A 20684-nucleotide genomic window follows, 5' to 3' on the forward strand; every position below is an offset into this window, starting at 1 on the left:
AAAGGATCAATAAAGTTCCCCTCAAACGGAACACATGGCTGTCTCATAAATTGCTCGTGGACCTCTGCTGCCTGAGCACATATCTGGCAGAGAGCTGTTGCTCCAACATGATGACTATCTATGTGATGAACGAATACAATGAATATTTATACCAGTGGTATGGCAGCATGCCATTTCTCAGCTCTGCAGAGAAGCATTTGCCTCCGCTGACATTCAGATCAGTAACAAGGGCAGCCATAAGAGCCTTGGGATGTGAACATTGCACAACACAAGCTTATCCAGGAAGGGTTGTCTGTCCCTCCTTGGAACGGACCAAGGGGAATTGCCCTCCATAGGGAACAATTCACCTTTTCCTCCTTCAGTTTTCCCACAGACCAAAGCTGGCACTTGACAACGGGATAATTTCCCATTTCAGTGATGTCCAATCAAGACTTAGCCTCCAACAGAGATTTTTTTTTGCGATTTGTTGCTTTCCAAAAAGCAACGTGCTTTGTGCCCATCGGCACACTGCAAATGCTTTACCCCCAGCAAAGAGCAAAGTTCTTCAGCTCAATATCAACACCTCCAAGTTAGTTGACCATCTCAAGCTAGTTTTACGGGAAGGACAGATGACTGGGTCCTCTCCCCCACCTACCCCCAGACCAGTTCATCCCATTCCAAAGCAGGTCTAAAGCAGCTCATATCATCATGCTTGCGGGAGGTGCCCTAGTTCAGTGTGGCTCTGGGGAGGACAGAGATGAGGTGAAGCTGGTGGTGATCTGACCATGACACTGAGCATCACACAGACTCACAGAACACGAAGTTCAGGTACATGTCTACTTTTTTTTTTTTTTTTTCCTTAAACAGACAGTGAGAGGAAGCACAGAAGTGGTTTAAGGCTTGGAGGGCCACATGGTTCGGTCTGTCTTATGAGAGGGCAAGCTACGTGAGGACTTCACTGCAGTAACTGAACACTTCTGGGGGGAGGGTACTGGCTACTCAGGGCTGTCCAAACCCATACAGCAAGAGCCAAATGTTTATATTCTGTATCCATACAATCAGCACAAGACGACTTTTGTGGATTAGAGGCAATATCAGCGGGAGAGGATGAACTGAGATGGGAACTGTATGACCTATTGGGCAGGGAAGGCATGCTAATATGAGATGCTTTGAGGATTCCAGTTGACTTCAGGTGGTCAACAGTGTTCCCCAAATTCTCCACCCCTCTCCACCCCTGAGAGAAGATGCCTGAAAACTTGTCTTGTGGCAGGAACTGTGGCCAGTGCGACCATGTGCAGGCATCCACAGAGGTGCCCAAATTAGATACACCATCACGCAAAGCTCCTTCTACAGCCAGGGGAGTGAGAGTCATCTGAGGTGATTCAGAGGGCAGCTGGGCTGTCTTGCCCCATGCAAATGCCTCTCTCTCCATTAACTGAATAGGTTCCCACGGCAAAGATGCCCCTGATTTGGGCACGTCAGTTGAGTGCTTGCATTTCAGTGTGATAGATCTGAGTCTCAGTTGTTTGCTTCTGTACTGCATGCTCTTTGGACTTCAGAAATCGCTTTTGTTTGGGTTAGATGAACGTCGTACTCATGTCGGCTGGCAATGCCATCTCTCTTCTCCACTCTGGAACATCAGTGAGGTTTAGATCCCACCTGGAAAGAAACGTATGCAATCGAGACCTGTAAAAGCAGCTTGCTTTAGCGTGACAAGCCCCTGAAAGTTACTAGTGTTCATACAATATTTACTGATATTTAAAAAATGCAAATAGGGAAAATGTCACATGGAGGGATGGGAATCATCCCTAAAAACACCAAGCTCTGACTCCACACCTCCAATGTCACCCCAGAGTACTTGTGTAAGTCAAGAAAGGTAGACTGAGAAAGGACAACCAGCCCCAACATCCAGCCTAGGAGCTTAGTATCGATTAATGCCTTGTAGGAAGGGACCTGGATGAAGGTTACCTGAGCATACGATGCCCGCATCTTCTCCGTGATTACAGTTATGGACTCCCCAAGGCCTTGCCCCACACTCAGAGAGGGCTGCTTCTCTACCGGAGCATTTCACATCATCCAACCAGATACGGCCAAAACCTTTTCCAAAATAAGCTGAACCTGGGGCGGCCATGGCCGTCCCACAGCCCAGCTGCTTGCACACCACTGCAGCATCGCTCAAGTCCCAGCTGTCATCGCAGATCGTCCCCCACTGCTGGCTATGAAGCACCTCAACTCTCCCGGCACAACGAGTAGGACCATTCACCAGCCGGAGAGGAGGCACTGCTGGAGTATCTGCACAAAAAGCAAGCGAGAAAAGATAAGTGCACACAAATACGCTGCACCTGAACCCTGCTGTCCCCCCTGTAGGGGACAAGTGCCGAGCAGGGTGTCTCACGGATGAAAAATAGATGGCTAAAGAGAACATTCGGGGTTAGCCCAAACTCTGTGTGGCTCTGCACGGCCCACAGACTGGCAGAAATGTCCCAGTTAGAACCAGGAGTGGTATTTCAATCTCCCAGGCAGGAAGACATGCTAATGCATCCCTTCCAAGCAGGCATGTTTCAGATGGTTTGTTTCAATCGCTACTGACGCTACGGCAGCACAGGACCCTGTGCCTGCTCCGTATCAATAGCAATCTGCTGGGCTGAGCTCTGAAATCCAAATCTGATGTTATCTGCAGACAAAGCCTGTACAAAGGGAGCCATTCAGGAGCCGCCAGTTGGGTGTCTTCTCCCATTTGAGATGCACTGGCGCATCCTTGCCATCCTCCAGCAATCATGGGTCTCATAGCTCCAGGGTCATATCGTCTAGCCCCAGGTAGATGTCTGCATACTGCTAGGTGTCTTATATAGCATTAGGTACCCATGTCCAGGAACACGATGCATGCTCAAATAAACTGGGTCAGATATGTGAAGCTTCCTAATGTCCATCAGGGAACAGACTGTCCAATGCCCACATTTCCTGAAACTTTCTTTTGGCCTTACACGTTTTACGTCAGTTACTGCAACATTCACCATATGCGTTCTGGATACTTTGCTAGGAGAAAGCAGATCATGGTACTCCATATTAACAGACACTTAATCTTCCTTGAAAACTGTCATGGCTGCTAAAAATGACCATGTCATTGGACAATAAATGGTCTTAAAAAGCACCTGCCAACCCTTTCCTGCACTGAAGCAGTGTGCCAAAGAAAATCAGTCAGAAGAGGAGGTTAAAATTACGTTTTTAACAAAGGGTCTGTCCTGCCCATAGCTGAGAACCCAGCACTGGGTGACAGCATTTCAAGCAGCTCAGCTGCAGGCATGTACTTTGCTATGTTCGTGGTAGGGGAGATGACTCCTCTTGAAAGAGCGTGGAGTTCTCCTCAAGTTTCCCAAAGCGTTTCATGGAAGGAAGGAGGGACTCCAGGAAAGCTCTGCTAGCTTCTCACTCTGACATGCCAGAAATGTCTAAAAGAATGGCTAAAAGTTGAGAAAACAGGATGCCTGATTTTAAAGAAAACATTGGGATTGTTTAGGATTGCTCTGAAAGAGTATTAGACGAGGTTTGTGAGCCTGGATAAAGGTCTGCTGGTCTGACCTCATAGCTGTCCTTGTCTGAGCAGGAGAGAAAACGGAAAAAGTACTTAGATAGATACTGTGTTGTACAGACAGACACATTCAGTGATCTCAGGTTTCTAAAATTCTCTGTGAATCCTGGGACATTTTTTTGCTTCTCATGATGGAACGGAACGGACTTCCCAATCAGCCAGAGACCAAGATTGCTGACAACACTGCTTAGTTTTACCTGTGCTCTTCATGTAAAAGTGTAGACTCAGAGGTGACTCTGCCTATGTGACACCACAAGCCTGGACCTCAGCAGGAATGGGATATTTTTGGGAACCTGTCCAGCCCTGGAAAAGTCTTAGAGCCTTCGGGAGAAGGGATACAAACCTTGATACAGGTATCAGAAGGGGTCTTGCTGGTGGTAACTCTGCAATTCTGGATCAGTGGTGACTTCTGACAATGGCCCAGGCCACGCGTGTTGTATAAATCACACGAGAATGTGTTTATACACCACGGTGATTAATAGCACACAATAGGACCATCATGAGCTCAGAGAAGACGCTCCATTGAGGGCGAAAACCTTTCCCCTGCACATTTCCCAACACCATCAAGACTGAGACACAGAGAGGTGTTACCTGAGCACACCACACCAGCGTCTTCTCCATGCTTGCAGTTATGGGACCCCCAAGGCTGGGCCTTACACTCAGAGAGGGCAGCTTCATTCCCTGAACAATTCACATTGTCCAGCCAGATGGGGTCAGACCCTTGCCCAAAATGAGCCGAACCGGGGGCTGATAGCACTGCTCCACAGCCCAGCTGCCTGCACACGATGCTGGCTTCAGCTGTACCCCAGCCGTCATCACACACGGTTCCCCACTGCTGCTCATGAAACACCTCGACTCTCCCAGCGCAACGATTCGGACCGTTCACGAGCCGGACGGGAGCTGGTTCCGCAACACCTGGACCAAAACACAATTGCAAAATGTTTGAGGAGCTTTGCGTGCCTCAGAGCTCTGCGGACCCCTCTTTGCAGGGGTCTTGTGCCAAAAAAAGTTGTGGACATGGATGTTGATCAGCAGAACACGTGAGCTTTGCTACCTGGATGAGATGGCAGTGTCTCAGACCCAATTTGTACCCGCAGCAGCTTCCTACTGGAGAGAGCTTCAAGGAGCTGAACTCTTGGCTCAGAGCCCCATGGGTAAGCTGCAGATGCTGCCAGTGCCATCACTGGATACACAGCACTCCCATTTTCTGCAGAGGTCAAGGATGGCCGGGGCAGCTTGTCCCCCTTGTTTTTCCTCCCCAAATCACCTTCCCAGGAATTTTCCCCAGCCACTGTGGCACAGGTCTCTCTGTTGCAATGTTGTGCCGCTGTGATTTAGAGTGGAGAGTGCCCTTCAGCTGACAGCACCCCGCAGCACCTGGGCCTGCCTTCTCCCCACTTGGCCCATACTGCAGATGGGATTTCAGCTACCTAAATACACACGTCCATTTTGGGAGCCAATTTATGCTGCCCGGTTTCCAGCTGCTGCTCCAGAGGAGCACCAGGTCCTCTGTCATATTCCCCAGCACCAGGCAGGTGTTTCGGATCCCCTAAGAAATCTAAAATAGCACTGGATTCACTCCTTCCGTGTCTCGTCTGAGAGCAACATCGTGGTAAAACGTGTCACACAAGGCCACAGACAACTATTCCTGTAACATAGCCCCCATTGCACCCCAAATTTCATGGCATAACAGTACCTGAGCACTCCACACCAGCATCTTCTCTGTGGTTACAGTTGTGGTCTCCCCAGGACCGTGCTCGGCAATTAGAGAGGGCAGTTTCATCCCCTGCACAGTTCACATCGTCCAGCCAAATTGTGCCAGTTCCTTCTCCAAACCGAGCAGAGCTGGTGGCTGAGACCGCTGCCCCACAGCCCAGCTGCCTGCACACCACTTGAGCATCTGTCAAATCCCAGCTGTCGTCGCAGACGGTTCCCCACTTCTGATCATGAAACACCTCGACTCTCCCAGAGCAGCTGCTCGAACCATTCACCAGTTGGATCGGGGTTGGTTCTGGAACACCTGAACCAAAAAGGTAAGACCAGCTAAGTTTTATTCTGGCAAACAAGTTCCTGCTAGACACATCAGCAAACGCAGTGTGTACCCATTGGCTTAGTACAATCTACAGGGACAAGCAGCACGGAGAAAAAAAGGTTCAGCGCTCTTGTTTTCCCTCCTCTTGCCCCAAAAGTCAAGGAAAGGTGCTGTCCAAAACTGAAGGAAGGAGGTGTATTGATGGCTCTCACCCCCGAAACCTGAAGTGCTTAAAGCCTGTCTTTGTGCAAAAAACCCCACTGACTATGGGAAAAGGACATAAGCAAGACAGGCCTCCATAGAGAAGACTGCAAGAAAAGTGGGATATGATTCACCTCAGCTAGACTTGGAGCCGTTAAGCACAAACTTCCAGGGGCTGATCGGCTTTCCTGAGCGTTGGCACCTGGTGCCATCTGAGCTGCCTAGGGAATGCCAGACACCCCAACGGAGACAGCAGACTTGATGCAGGACGCAAGGGAGATTGGTGCCCTGCTGGATCTGCAGTAAGAGACGGGGTGGGATACAGTGGGAGGTCTCAGATGACACTAGACACCTATGTTTAGGCAACTGAACCTCACTTTTTCAACTCTGCTGAGGACCCTTGGCACCCTTTATTGTCAGTGGAAGGAAATGAGCACTGCTGGACTGCAACTTCTTTAATCTGCTTTGGGCACCTGCATCAGGATAGGCCAATTCCTGCCATTGACTGCACCCACTCAGTCCTTGCTGGCTGCCAAGGGACAGCAGGATGTTTAATTCAGAGAGAAGCATCTGTGTTTAGTCAGTGAATCCACAGGGTGTTCTCAAGATGTGGGCAAGTAACCAGAGGAAAGCAGTTTATCTCCTGCAAGGGCAAGGCAAAAGTTCAGCACTTCTGGGAGGTAAAATGATCATACAGAGGATGAAGAAGGACGAATTAAGCAATGAGTCTTCTCAAAGGGATTTAAGGGATAGAAAGGATTGAGAGTGACACTCTACCATGTCAAGCTGTTCTGGGAAAGACATGGGCATGTACAAATGGGAGCACTGACTACAAGTTATGCAAACCAAGCCTTCAGAGCTACTCAGCACTGGCAAAGCCTCGGCTGGCACAACAAACTAAAAGAAATATGCCCAACAGTTAAGAAGAAACCAGAGAAGAATGACAGGAATGAGAAGGAGCTTAGAGATGTGTCTCAAGAGGGAAACGGGAAGAGGCTGAGGAAACGGAAAAAGGACAGTCTTAACGAAAGGTAGATGCAAATGATGAATGGTAGTAATGCGCATTGCAAAGAGGCACGAGGCTGTCGAATAAATGCCAGGTTATGCCAGTGAGCTCAGGGTTTCCATCTAGTGGCAACAAAGTGTAGTGCTGCAACATGGTGAGGAAATTTGTCTCAACTGTGGAGGGTTCAGAGAAGACACTCAAAAAAACGCTGGTGAAAAAAGGTCTCATGAAGGTGGTTGTACCGAGTGGGGGAGGAGGAGAGGTAGATTAAGTTGGTTTCTGCAAGTTTTTTTTTAATATTCTTGTCTGGAAGAGGAAAGAGAGAGAAAATGGGCAGTGTATCTTGATTTTTCAAGCGTGATACGTTCATTGGGGTTGTCACTGGTGGCAGTAGAAGAGTCCAAGTGACTCTACACCCTCTGTAACAGGGCGAATCACACCAGTTTGCAATGCCACCAGGTTTACTGGTAACTCACGTGGGCATGAGACCCAAATTTAAAGTCTTCTGCACAGCCAGCAGCAAGGTGGACTGCAGCATCACGGTGTCATCATTAGCTTTTGAATGGGAAGGAGGGCACAGATGGATTTACCCACATCCCTGTTGGAAGCAACTTCTGTGTACAGTACTATGGTTTTAGAGTCCTAAGACAGAATGAGGGTACCCTACGGCATTTCAAGCATCCCGCCTTATGGGTCCCTTCCAACCTGAGATATTCTATGATGCCCCAAGAGCTGAGCAGATGGTGACACTGACGAGACTTACCGAAGCACACTACACCAGCATCTTCTCCATGCTTACAGTTATGGACTCCCCATAGAGTGGTCTCACATTTAGAGAGGGCAGTTTCAGTCCCTTTGCATTTCACATCATCCAGCCAGATAGGGCCAGATCCTTCTCCAAAATAAGCAGAGACTGGAGTGGATAGTGCTCTCCCACAGCCCAGCTGTCGGCAAACAACTTCAGCATCGCTTATATCCCAGCTGTCATCACACACTGTTCCCCACTGCTGGCCATAAAAAACTTCAACTCTCCCACTGCAACGATTTGGTCCATTCATTAACCTCAGTGGAGCTATTCTTGGTATATCTGAAGAAAAAAAACAAACACAAAAAACAGCAAAAAACAAGGGCAGGGATAGATATTGATTAAGTTCCCATTTGCCTGATTAAAAATAAGATATATGTGAGCCTAATGACACCCAGGGTGCATTTATCCAGTTCCCTCATGTTGGGATATTATCTCTAGTTCTTGTATTCAGAGCTCAGTGGACAATAGTCCGTGTACTGTATTCTGCAGAATGTAAGTTAGAAATCCAAGTCAATGAAAGCACACAGCTTCTGTGTACAGGAACAGCTACACACATGCCAAAAAAAAAAAAAAAAAGGCAAAATTTGTAACAGATCTCCACTATGATGAAAGAGAGCTCACAACCCAGATTCAGAACACTTCAAGACAGAGCCTGCTGCTGGGGTGGTACATAATGACCCTTCTTGGTAATAGAAAACCTTCCCCATTGTGCAGATGGACACAGAGAGGGATTACCTGAGCACACCACACCAGCGTCTTCTCCATGCTTGCAGTTATGGGACCCCCAAGGCTGGGCCTTACACTCAGAGAGGGCAGCTTCATTCCCTGAACAATTCACATTGTCCAGCCAGATGGGGTCAGACCCTTGCCCAAAATGAGCCGAACCCGGGGCTGATAGCACTGCTCCACAGCCCAGCTGCCTGCACACGATGCTGGCTTCAGCTGTACCCCAGCCGTCATCACACACGGTTCCCCACTGCTGCTCATGAAACACCTCGACTCTCCCAGCGCAACGATTCGGACCATTCACGAGCCGGACGGGAGCTGGTTCCGCAACACCTGGACCAAAACACAATTGCAAAATGTTTGAGGAGCTTTGCGTGCCTCAGAGCTCTGTGGAGAGGGCAAAACCCCCTCTTTGCAGGGGTCTGGAATCACAAAATCACAGAATCACAAAACATCAGAGGTTGGAAGGGACCTCTGGAGATCATCTAGTCCATCTCCCCTGCTAAAGCAGGATCACCCAGAGCAGGTTACACAGGATCGTGTCCAGGTGGGTTTTGAATCTCTCCAGAGGAGGAGACTCCACAACATCTCTGGGCAGCCTGTCCACGTGGTCGGTCACCTTCAAAGTGAAAAAGTTGTTCCTCATATGCAGATGGAACTTCCTGCGTTCCAGTTTGTGCCCGTTGCCCCTTGTCCTGTCACTGGACACCATTGAGAGGAGTCTGGCCCTTTCCTCTAGACACCCACCCTTTAGATATTTATCAGCGTTGATAAGATTCCCTCTCAGTCTTCTCTTCTCCAGGCTAAACAGACCCAGCTCTCTCCGCCTTTCCTCATACGAGAGATGTTCAAGTCCCCTCATCCTTTTTGAACCCCCTTTGGAAGCCAACACGGCTTGGGCCCTTGATGTGTAAAGTGGCGCTAGATGCCTATGGCCTCACAGCTTGGTCCCACATCCTTGGCTGGAGCTTTTCAATAAATCCCTCACCTGCAGAGTGATCGTAACTGAGCACCCAGGTTACTTCGCTGTCGGCAGAGCACTGAAATGGAGAGGAGGGAACAGAGGACTGGTGGAAACAGTGCATTTGAGAGTGCTGAGACCCCACTCATGAGCCTCTGCACATTCCTAAAACTACAGACCATCCCTCGTACCCCACATTGCATGGCATGCTTTAGTGGTACCTGAGCACTCCACACCAGCATCCTCTCCATGATTACAGTTGTGGTCTCCCCAAGGCCTGGCCCGACACTCGGTGAGGATGGTTTCATCCCCTGCACAGTTCACATCGTCCAGCCAAATTGTGCCAGTTCCTTCTCCAAACCGAGCAGAGCTGGTGGCTGAGACCGCTGCCCCACAGCCCAGCTGCCTGCACACCACTTGAGCATCTGTCAAATCCCAGCTGTCGTCGCAGACGGTTCCCCACTTCTGATCATGAAACACCTCGACTCTCCCAGAGCATTCACTGCTCGAACCATTCACCAGCCGGACTGGAAGCAGCTCAGCAAATCCTGTGTGGAGAAATAATGAAGACCTCAATTCTGTGTTGTATTTTGAGCTGTGCTGAAGGGTAGACCACTGAGCTGATCACTCCTGGGTTGCATCAGTCTGGCATATATTAGCTCAGCAGACCCTTGCAGCAGTTTCAGTCCCTTAGAGTGGTGGTCTCCAGCGGAACTCTCTTGTTGACTAGTCCCTACTAAAATCAGCCAGCTCTGTTTGAACCTTTATCTCATTAGGAGATGACAGCTATGCCTGCAACCTGTTGTTATGGTGGACCAGACTGGGGGGAGTAGCACTGGGCTGGCTAGCAGAGCTGGGAAGGCACAGGGACCTGTGGACTGACATTGGTCCAGGAGCACCAGGTTGCCTTGTGGTCTTATGGCTGTGTTAAGGACTCTTAGCATCTGGGATCAGAATTTTGGAAAAGCAGAAGGAACTGACTGACGACTGCTAATATCAGATGCTGAAGTTGCCTAGCTCTGGTGTTCATGAACATCAGATATCCGGTGCTGGGGACTGGAGACAGGCCAGTCAAATCTCAGTGGAGGTGCCTATTTCCTTCACAGGTGTGAAGACAACCCACTTTTGAAGCATTCTGTGTCACTTTGTGTGGCAGATCTGTTTGTGCTGAAGGACAGGCCCTTCAGGGTGTGTCTGAAAGGGTCACCCACAAACAGCTTCCCCCATGACATGCCTTGAGTGATGGGTACCTGTGCAAACCACACCGGCATCTTCTCCGTGCCCACAGTTATGGCTTCCCCAAGGAGTGGCTCTGCACTGGGAGAGACCAGCTTCTGTCCCTGTGCAGCTGACATCATCAAGCCAAATGAGGCCAGATCCTTGCCCAAAGTAAGCCCCACGGGTAGCCGACAAGGCCTTCCCACAGCCCAGCTGCCTGCACACCACTTCTGCCTCGACCAAGTCCCAGTCATCGTCACACACAGTTCCCCAGCGCTGGCTATAAAACACCTCGACTCTCCCAGAGCAGTGGGTCAATCCATCCACTAATCGAAGCGGGGCAGGTTCTGCAAAGCCTACAGGGAAAAAAAAAAAAAAAAAGAAATCAGGAAAGTATCTGGTGCAGAGTCTGGTGTATCTGTCCTCCACTCGGCAACAAACTTCGCATCTCTCACATTTTTGCATGGGAAAACATTGCATAAAGAGGCAACACAAGCACTTCCTCCACCATCACAGAAGCTCAGCAGTGGATTTTACAAACGAAAATGTACTTGGGGTGGCAGAGGACAAGCCTCAGACTTCTGTAAATACGGATGCCCAGTGCTTTTAAGATACTCTAGCCTCTGTCTGCCATTGCCAGGGGTTTCAGGTCTGCTGTGTGTTTTGCTGACAGCCCCTTAGAGATGACCCAGGTCCCTTAACACACACCAGAAGATGTGAGATACCTAGAGGTGCCAGAATCACTCTCATATTGTCTATCTCTATCTGCCTCTCAGGCTCACATTAATGCTGTTTTCTTAACATACTAAGACCCTACAAACTTTGCAAAACTCTGTAGGTGGCTACAGAGGAAAGACACTGATTAGAACCTCATTGCAGGAAAGGTAGGTGGAAACCAACTCTTCTTCTTCCAGCGTTGTCCAAGCAACCAGCATTTTGGTAATAACTGCCCACCAGCAAATGCCTAATGGAAAACCAGCTGTGACATATGCCACCTCTTGCTTGAGCAGACAGCTGGTGAACTGGGAAGGAGTGGGTGCCTCTGGGAATCACGAAAGGAGACTTGGAGGTGTAACCTTGGGGCTCCAGTTACATGGGAGGACCTGACACTAATACACTGGGTGGGACAGTACAGGCAAAGGGAAGAACCTCACTTAAGGCAAGAGGCTTTGAGGAACTTCAGAAGGAACTACGTCTACCGGCATGAGGGTGGGATGGCGGGGCTGCCAAAGCCACTGCTCCCTACAGTGAGAGAGGATGCTCTACCAAGGCATCTACTGGCCACGTGCTGTAGCGTGCAGAGCCCTACAAATAATTCCTGCAGCACCACTATCTTTTACTGGTGGCTCACGTGGTGGTGGGGGAAGAGGCAAGACCACTTTAGGTCTTAACAGTATGAATCTCTTTTTATCTTACTGTTCTCTTGGTTGTTGGGGTCATTGCTGCTCTAAAGGGAACAGGGCCTCCTACAGCACCTCCAGCATGACTCCACACCCCACAAAACCCATTCATGTCATGCAGAGTGGCATTTACCTGAGCACACCACACCAGCATCTTCTCCATGCACACAGTTATGGCTTCCCCAAGGTTTTGCACTGCATTCAGAGAGGGCACCTTCAGTTCCGTTGCAGGACACATCATCAAGCCAAATGGGGTCAGGCCCTGCCCCAAAGTAAGCTGAGGAAGGAGCAGATAGAGCCGTCCCGCAGCCCAGCTGCCGGCATACAACTTCAGCATCAATTATATCCCAGTTGTCATCACAGACAGTTCCCCATTGCTGGCCATAAAGCACCTCCACTCTTCCGGCACAGCGACTTGAACCGTTCACTAGTTGTAGCTTAACTGGTTTTTTCATTTCTGCATTAAAAAAGAAAGAGCAAACAAACAAACACACACAACAAAAAGAGGATCAGGGATCGCACATGGAAAGATTGCCTAGAGATCAAAGGCAAGGAAAGATGTCCGCTAGCACTGCCCAGGACTCGACAACATGAAGGCTGATGAGTATCAAGTTCTGTATCTTCCTCTGTGGTTTCAGAGCTTAGAGTTAGAGAAATAAAGAGCAGAGACTGGCAATCCCTTATGAAACAGGACTCTGCAATTCCCCCTGTGATGTTACTCTAGGGGTGGGGACTGGCTACAGATCAAGGCGCCCATATGTCTTCCAGGCTTGTTGGTGTCTTCGTGTGAGGTGGGTGTTGAAATTCTAGTTACTCAGTGATGTCTGTGGAGCTGCTCAGCTGGCCAAATACTGGCATTTGATTCAATTGTCCAAATAAGCATTTGGCAGCAGGTGTGATGCCGTAGGTATTACCCCAGACTCCTGCCCTGTAGGGTCTAGCTTAGGGCCTGTATCTCATCTGCCAGGTTGTGTCAAATGCCCCAGGGCATCCCTAATTGCACTTGGCAACTCTGTGTAGGGAACGGACTCCTCCCTAGAGCTCCATCGCTTGCAACAGGAAGGCCGTGAGCCCCAGTGGTGACACCTGCCTTTAGGCATATATATGCCTGGGTCTTAACATGGAGCTGAATCCCATTCCAGATCCAACTAGGAGGACGTACGTTTGGAAATGTGGTTCGCTGTTCAGTGCTGAGTGGAGCAGTGTTTGGGAAATACTGACCTGAAGGAGGGCAATGGGCAGTCTGTCAACATCCCAATCCCCTTTCTACTTCCTGGTGTCCATGGCCCACTTCATGAAGATTGACTCCTTAGTTCACCATGATGTAGAGTGGTAGGGCACGCCTTCAAGGCTTCCCCAACCAGTTCCTGGAGCTCAGCAGTCATTAGCATAATGCTGTGATGTCCAGGTTAGGGCTGGCTCACAGACAAATGAGCCACAATTGAATTTCTCATCCGTGTCTCGGTCTAGAGAATAAACATATCCACCAGGAGAGAGTATTGCCACAAAATACAAATGGAAGGAGGCCATGTAAATGCTCAACTTCCCTGGCATACTTCAGCCATGAAATATGTACATGGAAAGTATGTGCATCCTGTTGGGGATCCTTCAGTCTCCCTGGCCATTGACTTCATGGTGATGGCGCAAGACGCAAGAACAATGTGGATCAGGGGAAAAAAAAAAACCCCACAGTCTCTGTTCTGCCTCAGTATTGAAAGAGCACAAACACCACCACCCCCCACACACACTGTTTAACTGGTAGAACTAAGCTGAGTAACGTTGTCCTTGGCACGGTACAGGTCAGTATCCTGAGCCCTAAGGCTAGCACTGACAGAGAAATAAAGTTTTGCAAAGAGGCTTGAAAACCTCCCTCTACACAGCACAGCCTCTTGGGGTCACACAGGGAGGGGTGTGAACGTGAGTTACCTGAGCACACAACACCTGCATCTTCTCCATGATTGCAGTTATGCTCTCCCCAGGGTCTGGTCCTGCAGGCAGAAAGGTCAACTTCTGTACCAGTGCAGTTCATGTCATCCAGCCAGATACGACCAGTTCCTTGACCAAAGTGAGCTGAGCCAGGGGCTGACAGTGCTTCCCCACAGTCCAATTGTCTGCATACGACCATGGCATCAGACAGATCCCAGCCATCATCACACACGGTTCCCCAGTGCTGTTTCCAAAGCACCTCAAGCCGCCCAGCGCAGCGGTTGGGGCCACTCACAAGCCTGATGGGAGCTGAGTTGGCAACACCTGAATCCCAAAACAAGCCAAGGTGGAAAATGGGCATGAGACAAGTTTTGGCTGATAGTGGAGAACATAACATCTTGCTCTTGCAGGAATAATGCCATTTTGGGTCTGTCTGGGGAAGGATTGCCAAAATGCTCACCACTGTTTTTCCATCAGGAACATGATAAGAAAAGCTTGTGGGCTAATTAGCGGTGTCAATTTCTTGCACAGATGGTGTTAGGACATCTAACACATCTCTGCGTCTTTATAAGCAGCTGCAAGCTCTTAGTCATTTAGTTCTGACCATGGGATTCCTACTAATATGTCCCTCCCAGAGACATTCCAGATATTCAAAACCTTGGATGAGAACCAATCATTTCCAGCCATGGAACAGTCCCAAAACATGACATGCTATGTGACAGCTCCACACCACAGAAACCCTAGACTGTACCATGCACGCAGTCAGGGAGATGAGAGGAAAACCTCACATTATGGTCCTTAGAGAGATGGAGGTCCCAGAGTAAGTGCCTCCACACAACTTGGGCTGCTGTAGCACCGTGGGTCTCAGATCTTCCCTCCCTATCCTCATTGTGCAGCTCCCTGCTCCACGCACAAGACCATGGAAGTTTGTCCTGAGGTCTACCACTCTCCCTGTCTTGTGCAAGTCATTGAAGGAAGTTTTCTGGTCAGTTCTCTGGGTAGAAAATAGGATTTCCACGTCCTTGTCCAAAAAGTTTGTCAGAACTTTGCTATCCAGATCTTGCTTGCCTGGTGCCATGTGGAGCACAGTTTGTTCGCCTAAGTGTAAGTTTCTAGTGCCATTTGTAGACCTGCAGCCTCCAGAGCAGTAGTTGGAGTCCAGGATCGAGAAACTGGGGAAGCTCAAATGGCTCTAGGCACCCACACTCAGAAAACAGCCTACAGTGCATGGGGTGGGATTCACCTCCCAGCTGCTGATGGTTGCAGTGTTGTCTGTGCTAAACACCTGGACTCCCATACAGTGGGGAAAAGCAAGTATTTCCAATCAATATCCATCTTATAATAAGGGAGGAAGACTTGAGGTACAGAATGGCCTCCTTCTCTTTATGAGTCTAAGGAAAATCCAGGCTACTCTTGGGATCTAAGCCTGGCAGAGGATGCCAAAGATCCCTCCTTATTCAGAAAGCCCCCATCTGATGCTTAAACTAAGTCTACATCTTTGGTCCTGGGTGCTGCTCCCCACAGCCTTTATACACTTATATCAGAGGCTTTAGAGCAAGGGCTGCCACCTAAGACTTGCCAGGTCCAGTCTTCTATGCTGTTGGAAAGCACAGATATTCTTCTAACAAGCTTTAAATTCCCAGATCATCATCCTCGATCACCTGCAAATCAGGCACAGCCTTTACTTCATTCTACCCCCTGAAACAGCCTTAACTTGTACCAAGTTTTGTTAAAAAACGACAGCACTGTCTCAGGATAATCCTTATCCAATTCTTTTACTACTTTTTGGTTTAAGTTTTTGGATTATGCTGATTTGTAGGCTATAAATGCAGCTGCCCTGACTCTGACAGGGAGGCAACGAAGGTCTGCTGTGCTTATTCACTCCGAGGTCCTGGCTCCAGCACAGATTGTGACTCGGGTGGAGCAAAAAAAACAGGACTACATTCTGGATTACACAGATCAATCAAAGGAAGCTCTGTCATGGTTGCATTTGTTTGTTCCCTGGGTTTGTCTCTGTATGTTTGCATTGTTAATGCCTCTAAATCTCTAGATGACCTTTGGAAGCCAAATGATCATCTCTACTACTGTCTTCTCTTGTCTCAGAAACATCAAGCCCTTTTCCAGTGCCAGGAGTTAAAACCCAAGCTTCCTGGATCTTCAGTCCTTTATTCCAGCCGTGAAGCCCATTTCCTTGCTAAGTCTGGGAATATGAGAGGGGTCAATCCCATTTATCAGGCTGAATCTAGAACCCTCTTCTCCAGGAGCAAAGGAGAAAACTTACCCCAAAGCCATGCCAAGAGCAAGAGCACAGTTTCCATCCTGGTTCCAGTGAAAGTAGCCAGGCTCCCACTGTGGGCATCCCTGGGTAGGAGATTTCCTGGTGGTCCCATGGTAGCAGCAGAGACTTTATACAATCCAGCTCTTGAAGGCTTGGTTGACAGGTAGGGCAGGAAGATAGTCCTTGTAGGAGAGACAGAGTCAGTGACTGGCTGGGGTGGCAGTAGAGAAGACAGTAAGGACCAAGACAGGAGGTAGATGACAAATATTCCTTACCCTGACTCCTCCCCTTAATTGGCCTCTCCCCCTTCACCCTCCAGTGCTGGCCCCCTCCCTCCTGTTCCTTGGATCTCCCCATGCTACTTCCCTCCTCCCATGCTCTTCTGTTCATCAACATATTAAGGGAAAATAACCCCTGCTAGAAAGCACTGAATCTTTTCTCCTCTGTTGTTGTCTTGGCAGAAACCAAACTGTTTCTGGCACTTCTAAAGCTGCCATTCTCCTGGCAGGACTAGCTCGTTAACAGGAAATGGCCTAGGAAGACTTCTTGGAGAAGGCAGGAATGATCTCTGTGTCTGCCTGTTCCTCTAACTCTTAAATGCTGTCTAGGAACAGGATGCCTATGGAAAACAAGAAAACACTTTTTTTTTTTTTTTTACTATGAGGGTGGTCAAACACAGGAATGGGCTGCCCACAGAGGTTGTAGAGTCTCCATCTTTGGAGATATCCAAAACTTGACTTGATATTGTCCTTCACAACCTGATCTAGCTGACCCTACTTGAGCAGGGGGCTGGACTAGATGAAGAAGTCCCTTCCTGCCTCAATGACTGTATGAATTAACTCCTGCCTGCACTGAGGGACAGTGAAACACAGTCTCCCTATAGTGGTGGGGAAGGGTCTCTTAGGAACCAGATGGGGCCACATTAATGAAGTCACTGTAAACCACTTGCAGTGAGGAGAACTTCAGGATCAAAAAGTGCAACATGAGACATTGTCCCAGGCAGGGACACAACATATGCAAGTAAGAGGTTGAAGTAGGGAGCAGAAGATAAACACGGCCTGTGGAGAGATATGGCTTGCAAGGAATCTGTTCAACATCAGCTTCAATAAATAACACTGGTGAACCTACATTTATGGTATTTAATACTGGTAATTAAAATAATGTTTGTTTTCAGAAAAACTCTAAGTTAGCCTGCAATTCATTTATTTTTCAGGACTTAGTCTTTCCTTAAATATCTGTTTTTCACTTGCACACTCCTGGAGAAAAGCAGGCTTTCTGAGACCTACAGGGCCAAACTCACAGTCATCAGTTCAGATTCATTCTGTGGAAGATGATTTCAATGCCATAGACCAGTTGTTTCCATGGACACTGATTATGGATGAATTTTGGACATCTGTGATGGTATGATGTCCCAGATGACCATTTGGAGGCATGAGAAACAATATGAGGTAAAGGGCCTGTCCGATTGCCTTGTTATCTATCCTGTCCCTGTCAAGAAGCTTTTGGCTTTGTCATCTTTACTGATGACCTTCAAGTGATCTTACCTTTGACTTTTACCTTTGACCCAAACCATGGCACAGACCAAGGCTGAATGCAGAAACCCTTTGGATCATAACAGATGTTCAGGTCATTCAATCTATTTGATCTTTCCTATTTTTCCATCTCTGCATTATAGGAGTGTGGAAGATTCCTAGATGGAAGCGGAAGCACATTTTCAGTCATATTTGCACAGAAAGTGTCAAGAGTCATGAATCGCATGCCATGAAGAAAACTGAGCAGATGAGCTGGCAACTGGAAAGAAAGGCTTGGAACAGAGCAGGCTGTGAGAGGGACAGAGACCATAAGCCAAGAGGAGAGATCCCATGAGTTATTGGAGGAACAATGAACAAATCTTATCTGCTGTGGAGGAAGTATCAGCAATACCTATGTCTCTGAAGGGAGCCACTGAGTCCTCATGCCCAGATCTTTGTGAGAGACGCCAATTAGTCTTCCTGTTCTGCCTTAGTATTTCACATTTTCAGTCAAGATATGTCTTTCTCAAGTAGCCATTGTTCCTTCAGCTTGAGTTCTGAGCCTACTATTTAGTATTTGCTTCAACTTCAGTTGGCTTTGTAGTTCCTTGTTTACACTTCAGTCCTATTCCTACTGACCTTTAATATAACCCTATATATCTTTTTGTACCCACTTACTGGAAACAATAGGCCTTTGGCCATGTGACAGAGCAGCGCTGCATTCCTCTGCTCCTACATCTGCCTCTTCTTCTGAAAGCATCCTGCCTTGGCATATCTACCCTCCCTGTATTTGGAGGACAGTCTGCTGCATTTCTCTTTCCTAAATTCTTCTCAGGAGCATGTAACATAATTTGTTTGTGCAAAGCCATGCTGAAGCATTAATGTAAATCTGCAGTGTTAACAGGATGGGAAGGAAAGGAACATTGTGCTAGGCGTAGAATGAGCCACATGTGGCTTGAATGCAAGTGTTTGAACAGGGCACAGAGACACTTGGAGCACAGCACGTGAGTGAAGGCATTTGACTAGAGGATATAAGAACAGAACTGTTCTCTAAAGGAAGAAAAGACAGGAGCTGAGGGCAGCCACCACACAGACAAACCAATGGCCTCACCCACAGGCAACAGTCCCACAGCACCAGAAGAGCAGGGCAGGATAATTATAGCAATGGGACCTACCAACAGTACAATGATCATCAGGTAACAAGCTAGAACCAAGGTCAATCCAGGAAATCCAAGTAACGACTCAGCAACAGGGCTGGGGACAGGCACACATGTATCAGAGCTGCAGTAAGGATTGAATTTCCAACCTGAGTTTAAATACACCAATACACACATAGAGCAGAAGTATTTTATTGCGTATTTGTGCAGATGCGGGTGTCTGTCCAAAGACAGCACGCCAAAACTCCAAATCAGGGGTTATTTATACATACAACATTAACACATTCATCTTTCTAATACATATGCATTGCTATTCTAGTAAATGATGGGGTTAGATTTCTTTGTCTAGCATGCAGACTAGAACACATGCTCAGTTCTTTTCTCCACCTTTCTCTTTTGAGTAGGTGGGATAATTGGGGCAGGAGGTCCACAGGTCGGTGGTCACAATTCCCCGTGCCGGAATTACCTCTCCCCTAGTTTCCCGGTACCATTGGCAAGTCCAAATGATTCTTCAAGACTTGGTGGTCAAACTAGTAATTTATCAGTTACACTTCTACTTCTTGACAATCACATCTTCGTTAGTACATTGTTTGGATAAACATTAACTAGCACAGGGGTAGGACTATACAATGGTCGTCCTTAGCAGCAATAGTCTGGGTTACATTTGATTTTGTTGTAACAGGTGTAGACTCCAGGCCTATTAAGCAATTAAGGCCTATTAATACACTCAGCATCCTGACAATAAAAGAGGAAAAAAATTGGTCCTGATTTTGGTGGTTTTACCTTGCAGTTTTATAGCTCTCTTAGCTTCTGACATGGTGGAGATCATCAGGCAGAATGTATTGTCCATGAGTGAGTGTGCAATAAAGGTGACACAACTTTCACAGCTAACAGGGCTAGTAGACTTTCTTTAAGTTAGGTCGTCAGGCTGTGACATTGCTCAGGACTTCAACATGGATGTGTCAACCCCACTGACAATGAGGGAAGGCACTGCTTCCTGCCCCAGGACAACTTTCCTTTTCTGGACAGTGTCTTGCCAAGCCTGGAGCCATCCCCGGTGTCTCTGCACCTACACCTCTTTCTGCACAAGGATAAAGTTGTGCTTCTAAATCCCACTGTGCCTTGCACAACTGGCCTTACTTCATTGAAACACATCACCTGGCTCGACCAGGCTGGATCAAGAGAGGTGCAATGGCACATGGTCTTGTCTGCACAGCCTTTCCTAAACTCTTGTACAGCACACCTGGCCGTAGAGCTGACCATGCATGTCTGTCTTGGACATATCCTATGCATTTGAAGAGTTGCCATTCTTGGCTTGGAAAGTGGAGGGGATATTCTAATAGAACTAGTAGTCATACCAGTGCGTATTTGTGTTTTGCAGGGTGGAGTCAGGGGGGTTTTTTTGTAGCTTTGTGACTGCAGGAGGCTTTTCTAATCATATCTCTCTCTTTTATTTTTATTTTTTTTTAAATATAGTATTCTACATCACCAAAGGAGAGAATATCTTTCTTATTTTTATAAAAAATAAAGACATCTAGACACTTGACCTTAGGGAGATATTGCACCATCAATTTTTATTGTCTGAGCTATCCTATCTGCTACTTTTGTCTTCTGTGGAGTCTGTACAACTGACAACTGCTGTTCCTACAAGTCCATGTTCTCTTCTGCTTGTTCTGATGGTCTGGGGTCATTGCTCCCACCTGGGAGTGCTGTCAAGGTTGCCTGAGACCTCTTCTGCCTCTCCTCTAAAGCCCTGTAGCTAGACAAGATCCTAGACTGTCCCTCCATGCATGGCTACTTGTGGCACTGCTCAGGTTGATCTGAGCATTTAGAAACCATTTAGGGTGGTGAGGCACTGGCACAGGTTGCCCAGAGATGTTGTGGATACCCCC

General features: G+C 48.0%; 2 protein-coding genes across 2 annotated transcripts in view; one reads left to right on the forward strand and one right to left on the reverse strand.

Moving 5' to 3' along the window:
• LOC142598991 (scavenger receptor cysteine-rich domain-containing protein DMBT1-like) overlaps positions 1 to 20684 on the forward strand; it is an 87489-nt gene that overhangs the window by 7344 nt on the left and 59461 nt on the right. The window contains 1 exon segment of the mRNA XM_075738502.1: positions 19003 to 19014. Within this exon segment, the coding sequence (XP_075594617.1) occupies positions 19003 to 19014 (12 nt within the window).
• Positions 1557 to 12375, reverse strand: LOC142598992 (scavenger receptor cysteine-rich domain-containing group B protein-like). The gene is made up of 5 exons (XM_075738503.1): positions 12048 to 12375; positions 10553 to 10876; positions 9524 to 9850; positions 2061 to 2271; positions 1557 to 1638 (listed from the first exon to the last, which is right to left on the reverse strand). Exons 1-5 carry the CDS (start codon positions 12373 to 12375, stop codon positions 1557 to 1559), a joined length of 1272 nt encoding a protein of 423 aa, XP_075594618.1.

This window comes from Balearica regulorum, chromosome 33 (assembly GCF_011004875.1).
Source record: "Balearica regulorum gibbericeps isolate bBalReg1 chromosome 33, bBalReg1.pri, whole genome shotgun sequence".
NCBI lineage: Eukaryota > Metazoa > Chordata > Aves > Gruiformes > Gruidae > Balearica > Balearica regulorum.

Excerpts from the sequence above, each read along its gene's own strand:
- LOC142598992 (XM_075738503.1), bottom strand. The coding sequence starts at position 12,375 with ATGAAAAAACCAGTTAAGCTACAACTAGTGAACGGTTCAAGTCGCTGT. Across the intron at positions 9,851-10,552 it reads TGCCGGTGTGGTTTGCACAG|GATTTGCTGAGCTGCTTCCA; the intron begins GTACCCATCACT and ends TTCTCCACACAG. Across the intron at positions 1,639-2,060 it reads AAAGGTTTTGGCCGTATCTG|GTGGGATCTAAACCTCACTG; the intron begins GTTGGATGATGT and ends GTTTCTTTCCAG.